The sequence below is a fragment of the Papilio polytes genome, unplaced genomic scaffold (genome assembly GCF_000836215.1).
Source record: "Papilio polytes unplaced genomic scaffold, Ppol_1.0 DF824169.1, whole genome shotgun sequence".
Classification (NCBI taxonomy): Eukaryota; Metazoa; Arthropoda; class Insecta; order Lepidoptera; family Papilionidae; genus Papilio; species Papilio polytes.
Window position 1 is genome coordinate 2,452,785 of NW_013525035.1, and position 14,508 is coordinate 2,467,292.

Consider the following 14,508-nt stretch of genomic DNA (forward strand, 5'->3'; position numbering starts at 1 on the left):
ATAAAATTACTTCGAGAAAAGAAGTATTCCGTTCATATACTTCTTGATAAACTATGAGTTAATTGCTAGTTGGCAAAACCATATTTTATTATTAAACATTTCGGAAAATCACTCCGGTATATGCTAGAATTTGTGGTCACTAGTCACTATAACGAATATAATCTGCATTTAGATAGTCATTTAACTTAGATATGATTAAAAAAATTCTGTGGTTGTTGTATTACAAAAATATATATTAAATACAACCTTTCTTTTACGTCATTAAAAGTACATGTTAAAAGACCTGAATCTTTATTAGCAACACAGGACATTGGCTTGCGGTTCATATAATCTGTCCCTTTCTATTGATATCAAAAGGTCATCGAGAACTTTCTAAACTTTTCAGTCTATAGAAGTTGTTGACTTTAGTTTCTTTTTAAAAACTGTAAAATCTTTGATTCTTAAAATGTTTTAAATATCCTATGAGCGTCCAGACCCTACATATACGTCATATTAACTATGACAACCAAACGTAATTCAATGAATGTGATAAAATATCGAATGCGGCATAAAAAGTGAATTATGTAAGGAGTCACGCACACAACCGCACTGTTGTCGTAGGTCAAGACTCCGCACGCACACATGCACAGTTTTAAAACAAGAGAGCAACGCACGCTTACGGTATCGGTTTTCGTGAATATAGCGAATTTTTCGATATACAGTACCTACAAACTGTTTTCCTTTCTCTTTCTAATTAAGCCAATATTCTTACTTATGATACTTTAATGTTGATAATTGAAAACACGTATTTAAATATCAGGCTTTTTGTTTCTGGTTAGAATGTTCTTAGAATAGAATTCGCGAAAGCTCAACCTAAAAAGAGCAATAATATTTCTTCCGTTTGTCTAAACTCGTTGCGCACGCGTCGCTGTTGCGTGTAGGCGTTTGGCTTGCGTGTGTGCGTTCGCGTGTCCATACATAGCGACCTACTAACGCGCGTGTGTGCGTGATGCGTACGGACAAACTCTTGACTTAGGTTAGGGAGGTGAGCGACCTCTCTCGTTTCGCGCAGACTCCATTTTATTTTTATTATAACCAAACACGTGGACCATCGACAGATAGCATTTGTATTATCTTCCTCTTTAAATCAATTTATGGGATATTTTAACATAGAAATACTTTAATTATAAGCATTTAAATTTCATATTCTATAATATTACATTTCAATGTTCTAACCGGTTTACACAGAGATAGATAACAAATAACATGTACTATTGCAAATATCTTTTAGGGCCTTGAGTCTAATTTTTGAGAATTAAAGGAATCTAGACATGTTACTTGAGACATGAGAAGATAACAGATATTTCTATTTTGACAGCAATTATAACTTTTTTTATACGTTTTTGTGACTTAACTAATTGTATTTGAAAGTTTCGTCTGTAATTATACCGTGACTTTTAACACAACTTGAATGTCTTTTCCAATCAAGATTAAAATGAACTTTTTCCTTTGATTCTAAAATGCATATATTTAATTAACACACAATGTAAAAAGGTTATACATTTTAAAATCAGAGTTGTAAACAGTTGCTAAAATATGCAATTTAAAATGATTAATGTAACATGACACCTATGAAAGTGTAAAATATGTCAACGCTTTGTTGACGGTTTGTCTATATGTAGACTAATAGTCAGCATTAATATTCAGAACAGTAACATTTAATAAAAATAACACAGAAAATCTAAAATTACCGTGAATCGGAACGTCAAAACAACATAACCCCTGTAAAACTCTATATTGCAAAATATCTCGATATTGCTACCTTAAACCAATAGAATACAAACCTTAGTAGACATAACAAAAATATATTAAACACAAGCATTTACCCGCGACAACGTCCGCGTGGAATTAAAAAAAAATCAGAAGTTGCCTATGTGTTCTTTCAGACTATCCTCTACATCTATGTTAAATGTCATCGAGATCCGATCAGTAGTTTAGGCTACAAACAAACATCAATCCATCTAAACTTTTGTATTTATAATTTATATATATAAGATTTTAAATACAATATTGTTGTTGGGATATACTCAACAAAGTCACATGTGTCTTATTATAACATTGTAGAGCATGTAATCAAGTTTGCTTTCTTTCGTCCGTTTTCGTTCCTTTGTGATATTGCGTATTGCGTTGTGGCATAACGCAATCGATGTAAAAATGCAAGTTCGTCGGCTTGTGATCGTGACCTGCCCGCGCATGAATACTGTATGAACGTAACTTTGTTTTTAAATTACAATGCGCTGAGACGCGTGAAGGAAAAAATAGAGATCGGCTATGCACTATGATAGGTAAGATCCGCGGTTCTCAAACAAGAACGGAATACTCAGAATAAATATATTTTGTGTGTTCCGGTTTAACACTCAGAAAAGAAATACTTTTTGAGTGTTCCTGTTCAACGCCAAGAAATAATTTTCTGTGTTCATAGTTGTCGAAGTTACAAATCTATAAGAAAGTATACTGGAGTAAAAATAAATACGGTATCAGATGTGAGGGCATTGTCCTGTGCGTCGACGCAATACCTACCATCCGCTATCACTGCGTCTTTGTTTTTCTTATCAAGTAGCCCTGAAGGTGCGTTCGCCCTTTATTTTTAAGGACTAACATGTTTACAATGATTTAACGACATATTTTATTACTTTTGAGGTCAAGGTCTTGATTGTTTTGAAAATTGTCTGTCGAACGAGAATTATCAGAGAAATTTATTACAGTAAACATATTAAAATATCATATTTTATACAATTACTGGTGCGTAGTATGGATTAAATTGAAGACGTAGTAAGAAAGTATTTATTTTCAAATGATACTAGCTTTTGGCACCGACATTGTCTGCGCGGAATCTAATAAAACTTAGTAAATAGCCTATGCGTTCTACCAAGCTTTTCTACATTTGTGCTAACTTTGAGATCTCTTAATCCATCTCGGAATTACATCGTAACAATTATCCAGCGATTCATTCAAACTTTCACATTTTTAATATTAGTATGAAAGGACAATAAAAGTCTAATTACAGGAATATATTTATAGTAAAACTCATCCATTCATCGCACAATTGTTAATCCAAAAATACGCTTAGCCAGAAACCAATTGCATAATTCAATAAAAATGCAGGCCACGTCGTCATTTCTCAGATAAAACATTGTCTGATATTGCATCATCTTTGATTCGTACAACAAACAAAATAAATTTGTCAACATGATATATATTTACACGATTTTCAACTTTAGTAACTAGGCTTAAGTGTGGTATTAATGTTGATTGTTCTGTCGTTAATACAACTAAGTTGTCGACTACACACTTGTAAATTTTTATGTTGAAATAATAATATTAATTTCAATTGTTTATTAACATAATGAGGCACGAATTATTACAATTCCTTAATTAAACACAATTAAAAAAAATGCAAACGTCAAAAACGGCTCATGTATTTGGCGGTAAAATAATCCGCCATTTTAAATTTTTGTGTTTCCACTTTTCTTATAATTCTAGTGTTCTCTCTGTATTTAGTACATCCCTGAGTCATCATAATGTCTCTTGTAATATTTTTAAAGCATGTACGTAGTTATGTCGTCTTGTATTCAAGTATGCTTGTGTGTGTGATATCGCGGAAAGAAATGAGGTTATCTGAATGCGTTGTCATAGCTGTTACAAGCTCGATTTGACTAGGAGCTTCGAATGTTTTAGACTTCCCGTTTTGTAAATCAGAATTTATAATTTTTAATTACTGTATGTAGTCTATGGTTGTAGTTTTCAAGTAAGAAAGATTGCAATATTAACTTACTGACCTATAATAACGTATGTGGGTGTCATATTACAAAATACTGTTTTATGAGTATCTGCTTTGCTATTTCTTACATATACTAAAATAGCACTTAAAAGTGACTTTACGTTAATTGATAATTAGTATTATAACATTCTACGCTGTATTCTTACTATTAAATTAAACATTACAAAGCGAAAAGACTTAAGAAGTAAAATAAATACCAAAATTTAAAAGTGACTTCCTAATTTAAAAATATCACCTTCTTGGCATAAATTTTATATTTATTATTACTTTTGTATTAGGTATACGCAATATTTTTTAAATGAAACAGGCAGTTTTTCTATTCTATTTTTCTGTCTATCTGTGCATCATGTCGCAACTCTACAACACACACACGCAAACATGTGTGTGTAGTTTGTTGACATAGGTCAGTGTCGGAACGCTTTGCCCGCGTTTATTACACTTTTTATTCTCTCCCGAGCTCTCTCTGGACGTTTTATTCAAGATTATATGCAAAGGAATTCCTTTCCTATTAGTCTAGAGAATGCGAAAAAAAAAATGTAATATTTTCCTTGTATTACAATACAGAGTGGAAGCGATAAATCATTATTTTTAATACATATTACAAACTATGTACTTTATAAGTTTACCAAAAATCATACAAATGATTTGATGTTATTAATTTAATCTTAATCATTTTTTACTACGAATTAAATATTTTTTTTTGGCTCATTTACCTTGGTCAAAAATCAACTAATAGATATATTTTTTTGACTTTTTGAAGCAATATAATTCAGGTCTTTGTGACAAAAATGTTTGTTCTACGTTGTTAAGATATTTGTCTTTATATCTTGAGTAAATGATATACCTGAAAAGAGTAGTAACCCACTCACAACCGAAACTCGGATACCATACTAGTTTTCTAACTTTGGTCTAGACATTTACTTTCATTTTTAAGTCTTTAATTGTTTACTATCCCATAGTTTTAAACCGAAAATTTAAATTGTGTTAGTATCATTTCATAAGTTATAAAAATACTTTGAACATTTACCGACGGCTTTTTTCAAAGTAGGAAGTCTTAAGCATGGCTCCCCGTAGGCGGCAGATCAAGATAGCGATATCTGAACTAGATCATGCTGTCTCGCTCACACATTCCGTATTATGCTCAATCTAGCCTACATTCCTAGCGTACTTAAATTGCGTCTATTTTGCCCATAGACACCGACTTGCTATTGTATTAACCGTCTTGTTAATAACTGCAACCTTATTGTCTGGTAGAAACTGAATCTGTTCGATTTTACCATCCAATCAACTTACTATTTTCTGATCGACATATATTCTTAAGAAGACTTGAAATTGAGGACAGAGGCCTAGCTTCTTGGAGAAATTTAGTTCCACGGCCGGTATAAAACCACGCTTAAATAATAAATCTGCCCAAAGTCGAAAGTTTTCGAGAAAGAATATTACATGTTCATGTTGCCTAAATAATTGGTGTACAAATTAAAGGAGATATAGAAAGTTAAATTAGTGCTTATAAATTTCATGCCAAAACGGAGACTTAGGTCTTTACATCACATTGTAAATTGTCTAATAAGAATCCAAAGTGTAAAATATGTGATGGTAATATCGGATGTTATTACCTTATCTAACAGTGAGGTAATTTAAGCTATCTGAGCCTCTAACAGCCATTGATGGAACAGGCCCTTAGTCTCTATTGATATTTAACTACGAATTCCCAATTACTAATAACACAGTTATAAAGAGAATATTTTTTTTCTATTTTGTTATCACGTCAGTTCTCGCCATTTTCATTCAGCCATCTTTTATTGCAAGTAATCTTTAAATCAAATAACGTCGTGATAAATGCTTGAATCAACTTGTTCTTTTTTCAAGGCTAACGCAAGGCCCCAGATAAGAATACCACGTAAACATTTGTTTGTTGATATAACAGTCTATTATGGAATAGATTGTAGTATGTTAGACAGTAGTATTTCAATTCGTGTATAATTCTTGATATGTTCTTGTAATAGCTAATACATCCTCCTGCTTTTACCTCAGCAGTCGGAGGATAGTTTGTTCCTTCTTCTGTTCAAAGTCTCCATCAGCCTTCTTATCTGAATTCACTCCTTACGTATATCCTATTATACACTCCATTTGACTTTCTGTCTTCCTCTATAATTGTACAGGAAGGCGTTTTGCTTCTCAATTGTCACTGGCCAAACTTCTAGACTTCTTATATTAACATTTTAACTTACTTTATTTTCGTCACAAATATTCCCCTTGACATGCACATCCGGGTATGCAACGTCTTTTAATCCGGGACTAAAATTTAGAAATAAAAAAAATTAAGACTTAACCACCTAGGAGCATCGCCAGCAGATGAACAAGGCTTGTTATCCTCTTCAATGTTATAAAGAAGAAATATTCGTATTCTTTTATGTATTGAAATAACTCAAAAACTACTGGGCCGATTTTAAAAATTCTTTCACCATTAAAAAGCTATATTATCAATGAGTTACATGGGCTATATGTTTCTATATCACCTTGATGAAATTGCGAGCAACAGCTGATTGTGTTATATGGAGCTAGTTTTATGTCTATTTTACATTTTGCTATTCTCTACGATGGAGGTACTCTGCCTGTCCCCTGGCGATGTATAACCGATATGTAGTAATCATCCTCCAATTTATAATTAAGAGTGAAAGAGTGTACGAGATGCAATCGTCGCGCGCGTGTTATTGTTTACAGTTGTAAAGAGCAAGGTTGACTTTTAAATAAAGGAAAGCGATACGGTTTGCGATGAGTAACGCTCGCCTTGAATCGATAAATGCTTTGTGTAAAAATGCTCAGAATACGTCAATGTTTTAATGTTTTTTTACAATTCTAATGACTCAGTCAGCGAGTTAGTAAAATCCCTTATCAAATACGATTAAACCTACACATTGTACAATATTAAAAACGTAATAACAGCTTAATAGTGACTTATATTGCCACCAGTTTTTTAAAAATCGGCTAACATTGTATACCCCGTTTTTTAATAACACACTCCGTCGCTAAATGAGTGTGTAAAAAGGAAGTGATAACTTGTTAATTGTCACTTTGACACCTGTTACGTTTATTAAATAAAACAATACACGATAGATGGCGTTTGCGATCGCGTGAGAAACATTGCAATGTTGACTTTTATCATAGACAATTTGCATACTTTTAATTTAATAATTGCACCGATTAATGATAAACTACGTGTCGAATAATTGATAGTATTTGTATTCAATTATGGAGTAATATTGAACTGCAATGGCTAGTAATTTGAGTTGATGTTTAAAGTTTTCAGCCTCTCTGGTTGACAAGTTGCCAAAGATTCCGTTCTGGCCACTAAGAATATGGCTATATTTAAAAAAAGAATAACAAGGTATTAATTTTATGCTAATGTAAATATTAAAATCACAATGAAATAAAGAAGCTAAAAATTTAATTGTACTAAACATTTTGAGTCAAATATTTTTTTCTTAGATGTCGCCTGTTGGTTGAACGTCTGGTCTAGTTTTATAAACTAAGAATTCAATTACAAGAAATAAAATTCTTGTTTCTAAATGCATATTCTCTAGAGGACAGGAACGCGAAAGTATCGCGAACTTGACTCAATTCTTTTTCGGGCCAAGTTTATTTATAGCCTGTGGCAGCGCTCGAATTTTTTTACCGCCCTTTTTATGGATGTTTATTCTCGCGCGGATAAAATGTGGGACGTGAACTTGCTCTCTTTTTTTGCGACGTTAATTTATTTTGAATTTTTAAAAAAGCTTCTGTTATTGTTTAAAATTTATTGAATATCTCAAACATCATTTGTGTATCAGAAGTTACTTTGTTCTGAAATTTCACTACAAATAAAATAACAAAGATGCCAACTTTATATTCTCAGTTTATTAACAACTTTTCTTATGGGAGTTTAAAAATAACTCATCATCAACTTGCCCTTATCCCTTATGGGGGGTCGGCACAGTATGTGCTGCACTTCCATACATCTCTATCAGCTGTCATATCTGAATCCACTCCTTTCTTAAGCATATCCCCTTTCACACAATCCATCCATACTTTCTTCGGTCTTCCTTTTCCTTTGTAGCCATCCACATTCAATCTCAACACTTTCTGGTTCATGTCTCAATCGTCTCGTTGTATAACATGTCCATACCACGCTAACCTTTTCCTTCTCAATTTAAAAAACGCATAACGCATTTTTTATAGTTTCAAAATAACTAAAGACTTAAAATATAACATTTTATTATTATAACATTATTATATTTCCCACGGATGATTTATTTCGAAACTAGTTAACTGGAAAACTCGTTGCCTGGTGCAACGTCATTCGCTAAAGCCTACGCTAGAAAAGTCTCACAAAGTTGAACCTAAAACATTATTGCGTTAGATATTCCTGTGCGCCCATGGGTCAGTGGGCATCTGTAGAGGCATCCACATCACATTACTTTTTATATATTATATATTTAAACCATACATAGATAATATCGGTAATGTTCTAGTAAACATGAGGTAATTTTCACAGAAACTATTTGACTGCATTGCATCTAAAAATTACCAGTCCTAAAAACGAATACGACCAAATCAAATTAAACCCTTACTTCTGTGTACTGTCTAGCACGTTTTCATCATTTCAAAATCCCAGAATAAACAACCTTTTTAGATTTCGTGTAACATAAAAAAAAATATTAACGAAAAAAATCAAAGCGTTTTCTAAATCGTCTATAAGGGGTTGACGTAATATTTCCTAATAGAGCGATAATGGCCGGTGCTGGAATAATTTAGGCCAAAATTATGGACTTTGCATATTTCATTTGCTTTTTTTAGTCGGTAAAGCGCTTCATTTTTTATGTCGCTAATTACCGCTAGAGGGGTGGGTTGTACGTGCCAGTTTGCTATTTTTATTCAAATTCGAAATAACTGGGACACTTAATTTGAACCTTAGTAACACACTTAGAATCGTGTATTGGGCAGTTTCTCCATGTGTAAATTTAAATTTGGAAGTCTTCATTAAGTTTTTAAGTAATGTCTATATGTCTCTGAGTACGGATGTTAAAGGTAAATTAACTCTAATTTACCTTTAACATAAGAAACATAAATCATTACATTAACTGTGTATCAAACTATTAATTTTTTCTGAATAGATTTTTTTAATAAATCTAGACACATATTTGTATTGTGTAAAAATTATTACAATGTAAAGCAATACTGCAGAAATTACCATTTTACTTCCAAAACGTAATGTTATGCGTACAAGCCTCTCTAAATACAAATTGCAGAGCTAAGACCATATTTAATCATCGATAGTTATAACTTATGCTTTCCGGGTACGGAACCTTAGACCCCGGCTTACCGTATCAAAAGCATAAATTCTTTGCAATTTCTTCGTTGCGTGATCGAAATGTCTAGTTCCACTTTCTAACACGCGTGAAAGGGTTACACTTCTGGCCAATATTAACTACCCAGTTTATTTTATAAATAGTTTTCATTTAATTTTTAAACATAAAAACTATATTTTAATAAATAGATACAAGACAGTGTTGAATATACTGGGGCTTTGTTTGCTGTTTTTACTTATTTTACGAGTGTGAAATATTCTTAATAAGAAAAATCTTGACTACGAAAAATTGGGACGATCCTATTCTCTTATTTATCACGATTTTAACAGTTTTAATGCACCTTACATTGTGTAATATTTTCGTTCAGATTTCTAAGTAAAATTAAACTAAGAAAATAACAAGATTTAATTGTAATTTTAACAACAGGAAGCGATATAAGGCACAGAAGGATAAATTAATTGTTTATAGCAATTAAAACCATAAATTCGACTGTAGACGTGCATTTGTATAAATAAATCTCGGTATATTTTCCTGTTGTCTTGCTGAAAAATAAATTTAATTATTTCTAAACATATATGCGATAAAAATATATATTTTTCATTAATTGTAAACGGATGTTTTTGTCCCTATTTTCCTTCCCGAAACCAATCATTATGTCCGAGGACTTAAATGTGTGAGGACGTATTTTCATTTTTAGTTAACAGTGGTAGTTATACAAAATGTTGGTCAACATGTGGGGATATAACTTGATGCCAAATACAAGATTTGTGCCGGAGGTAACTTTTTAATTAAAATAAAAAAAAATAATGTGACTAAAGTAAACTTATTATGCACTTAACCTTATCTTGTTACCAATCTTATAACAAATTTTTCGTAGACAAAATTTTGTTGAATTTTTCTTCAACTACCTTCATGAATTTATTGATTAGTTGCAATTTTGGTTATATTCATTTTAAATTGTGTCATGAAATTTACAAAAACCATATTTTTGTACTAAATTTATTCATCACAAAGAATTAAGCATTAAATGCTAAATATAATCATACATCTCAGGAGTTAATGGATTGAAAATTTATTTTTATTAAAAATAAAGTGTGGTTATATTTTATGGCCATCATTATACTATTGCGTGTCTAAAGCAGTTTCTTTGCAATCGCACAGAACGAAGGGTTTTCAATAAAATATACCAGCGCGTATAAACTGTGCGGAGTCAAGATTGTGCTAAGATTACATTTTACATAAATGACAAGCGCTATAAAACTATATGTGTAATCAAATATATGATAATTACCGATAGTAATGCGTTCCAATAGTGTTGTCGCTTCGATAATCGAGGAACTATCGATAAAAATACCTAAAAAGTTTTGACAACCCTATATTAACTATGGTGTCGTTTTCTTTGTAAAGAAAAAACTTCTCTTGGTCGAATTGAAATCCATTAGTCAGGAACCAATGGTACACAATAAAAAATAAGTAGTTATTATAATTAACATAGAGTATTAAAAGGTGTCAAGGAAAATTACCAAATACAGCTTCCCCATTTCTACGTCTTTTACATTAAAGCAGTATTTATAAATATCTATAAAAAATTACCCCATAATGTACTTTAATATTTTTAAGACAAATTCCTACTTATGAAACATAACTAAAATCGCATTCATAACAGCTAATAGTCTATAAAAAACATAACGTGTGAGCTAAGTAGAGCTGTAAATAATATTAAGTTCCTATAATTCCGCCTTATCTGACTTACGGGTCGAAAGCAATTTCTTTGCCATGGCGAAATTATAGTACGGCTAGTGCGAAACTTAACACCAAACACATATAATGTGGGCTACACACGTACCGAGCGACCGGAGATATCGCGCCTCGACGGTGTGCAACCGCCTTATTTACTTGTCACATACGCTATATCAGTATAATTCGAGTCTAATTTATTCAACAAAAATTAGACGTTATTTATTGTTTTTCGAAATAAATAAACTATTATTCGAGATCGTAACTAACGTATGCTTTGAATCTTACAATTGTTGTTATTGATAATATTTTATAATGTGTTCTCACCTTATTATCAGCCGAATACTGAAACTACGTTTTGTATGCACCGTTTACAAGACAGAGGTCAAAATTTTACTGAATTTGAAGTTCAAGCGTGGATACAAACGCTGTTACATATTTCAATGTCGTTTCAGTAATCGGCCAAAAGTGTTCTAAATAATAATTGAAAGTAGAAGAACGGAACAAACAACGCATTAGTATTTTAGAAACATTGATTAAAGAAATCTATAACTATACTGCAGTTGCAACTTTTATACCTAGAGTGTAATTAATTAGGACTCGAATGCAAAGCAAATTCAAAAAAATAAGCACATGCGACAAAAACATCAAGTTGACTAAATCTTAAAAATCGTAGTTCATTTACGACGTCACATCGTTCAACCAACTGGCAATCAACTATTCCGTTGTTACAGATCTTCATGCACAAGAACGCAATGCAGATGCACGCGCGAGAGCTGCAGCGTGGGCTGGGGGGCGAGGTGAAGCCCCACCAGTGCCAGCAATGCCTCAAATCCTTCAGCTCAAACCACCAGCTCGTCCAGCACATAAGAGTCCATACGGGAGAGAAACCATACAAATGCTCATATTGTGACAGACGCTTCAAACAGCTAAGCCACGTACAGCAACATACCAGACTGCATACAGGTTGGTTTTTCTCTTTTTAATTCATATAATGTAACTGGCCAGATTTTTTTTTTTGGATTCACATAACCCATATATAAAACCCCGTGTTATTGTCCCAATAAATGAATTAATGACAAGTTTTAATTTACATGAATTTAATATTTTAATTATTTTCCTGTTTTATTTTTAAATTAAATATATACTCCATAGTGAATAAGTAAACATAAAACATGACATAAGGTAAACGTATAAGACCGATACAAATATTTATATTTTTATACTATAAAACAAATAAGTGCATAATAAAAGCGCGCGAATCGCGACATCAGAATTCCAAATTTAAAATCGTCGGAGCGTTTTAAAACGTGTTCGCGCCGAGAAATAGTTTGGAATTAGTAGCGGCGCAACGCTCTGGAACAACTTTTATAATTAAAAACTACGTAACACCATTGGTGCGAGTTTCCACGGGAAAAAACTCGCGATGCCGTATACGTGAAAAGCGGGAAAAAAAAATCGTCCAATGGTCGCTTGGAGCGCTGCGAGCGACCGATCGCCCCGCCCGCTTTACCAGAGAACGTAAATATACGTGGCTTAGAAAAAAAAATTCACGTGTTTTTTCCACGTTCTATCTAGCCAATGGGCGGCGCTAACGCCTGATTCGTATGCGCATCGTAATTCTATCGGATTTCTAGTATTTTTTTAAATACAACACAACATATTTTATGTACTTCCCGGTCGTTAAACGAGGTTTTATGTTTAATCTAGTTTATGTTTTATTCAAAGGTACTTGTAGATTTATCTGATTATCTTATTTAACTATCATTCACGCCTACTTGATTATGGATGATTGTTTTTTTCCGTCACTTGAGACTTTATACTTCTAGCATTTGACTACACGTTCATTTTAGAATGAATAACATTAAGAAGTTTTAAAAACATTACAAAACATATCTAAATTATTACAATTATACTTAGTAATATGATTTTCAATCTTTCCACAACAAACAATGTTGTTTTAAAAAGAATCACACACCGGTTCAGGTCCCGCGACACAACCTATGCTGAAACTAAGCATGCATTGGAGCACAATATTGTAAAAATGATATGGCACTTACCAACTCGACGCCCCGTTCACCGTCTGCAGGTCACTCTGTCGGAACACAAAACCAAAGTTAAAACAAACTAACAAGCTGACACGCATGTCTTTCGCGATAACCATAGTTCCGATGAATTTCGATCAAGGATTTTGGCAACCAACGTACTGCCATACTCGCACAAGACTCCAGGCTCGCGCTCGACTAAACACGAGAGGCATTTCGAACTAGAGGGTAGTTCGAAATGCCTCTCGTGTAAAGAATAAAAATCGTTTTGTAAAGAATAAAAATATCCAGCTACCTACTTTAACCCTGCATAACATTACTGCGAAATTTAAATCTATAATTCACCATCGAATATGACAAACCCATAGCTGTTCCGAACAGGCTTCTTATAAGAATTTAATTAAAAAATCCGAAAGTCGTAACAATTCATAAGGGTTAGATACAAATCTTACTTCATATTTACATTAATTTCAAACAAAACAATGTTATATTATCAGTTACTCTAAGTGAAAAACAAACAGTATTACTTTTTGCAAACAAAATACATAATAACACGACGTTAACCAACGAAGTGTTGCCAGTACTAATTAAATATTTATAATCTATGCTCGCTAAATACCGGCTGTCGGAATAATGAATTTTTTAATTATTGTAATTGTTACCTGCCAGTGTCCACACTAAACATGTCAGGCGGTAGGCCGGAATTTTTTTAATCAATAGTGCTATACTGTTACTATTTGTTCTTTTATTTTAAAAAGTATAAAAATATATTTGAATTTGGAAGACGAATTCGAATAAGAAAACATAAGCTTTTTTAAACAAAGACTACTTTTATTTTGACAGACTTAAAATGGTTTTTAATAAATCTATATTAAAACTATACATGTAGGAAATAAAATACACTTATTTAGTTAAAATTAAATGTACATTTTTTTAAAAAAAAGTCCTGCGAAGATAAATAAAAAAAAGTTAAAAATGTATGTAGATACTAAACTAAGTAGTTAATAATTATACTTTTCTTTAGAGAAAATGCATTAAATAGTACATTGTACATATGTACTTGAGGAGGTAAACTAATAATTACACACATGCACTGTAATTACAAACACAGGCTTTCTATGCTATCATAAAACAGTGAAGACCTGCATTATTTATGTTAAACGAATAAATTTCTATTTTGAATTCCAGTATTATTTTTCCTCTATTATTTTTGGTTACGGCAAGGAAATTAATTAAACAATTTATTAAAATGTTGTGTTATTGTGACATTTAAAAATAAAAACATCCTTCCTTCTCTTTTAAGTATCTGTCACAGCGTTGATTAAAGTTTAAAACAAATAAGAAACAATTAATTGACTTAAGAAAAACACAAGTTGTCACTTTCTATTAATTAAGGAATAAAAGAGAGTGCTGTTCGAAAAACCCAATTTGAATATAGAAGCAACTTATTCCGTTTCAATTCACGCAACTTCGTACTGGCCGAATAGAAAAACTTCGATTGGTGTTTTTGTTTTTCCCGCCAATTATTTTCGACGAGTTTGCATGACAATGGGACAAA

General features: G+C 32.2%; 1 protein-coding gene across 3 annotated transcripts in view; it reads left to right on the plus strand.

Moving 5' to 3' along the window:
* The window catches only part of LOC106111373 (zinc finger protein 710), an 84,378-nt gene that overhangs the window by 50,483 nt on the left and 19,387 nt on the right, over positions 1–14,508 (plus strand). For all 3 annotated transcript variants that reach the window (XM_013293425.1, XM_013293427.1, XM_013293426.1), the window contains exon 6: positions 11,640–11,871. In XM_013293425.1, coding sequence (XP_013148879.1) covers positions 11,640–11,871 — 232 coding nt within the window. The remainder of the gene's footprint in view (positions 1–11,639; positions 11,872–14,508) is intronic.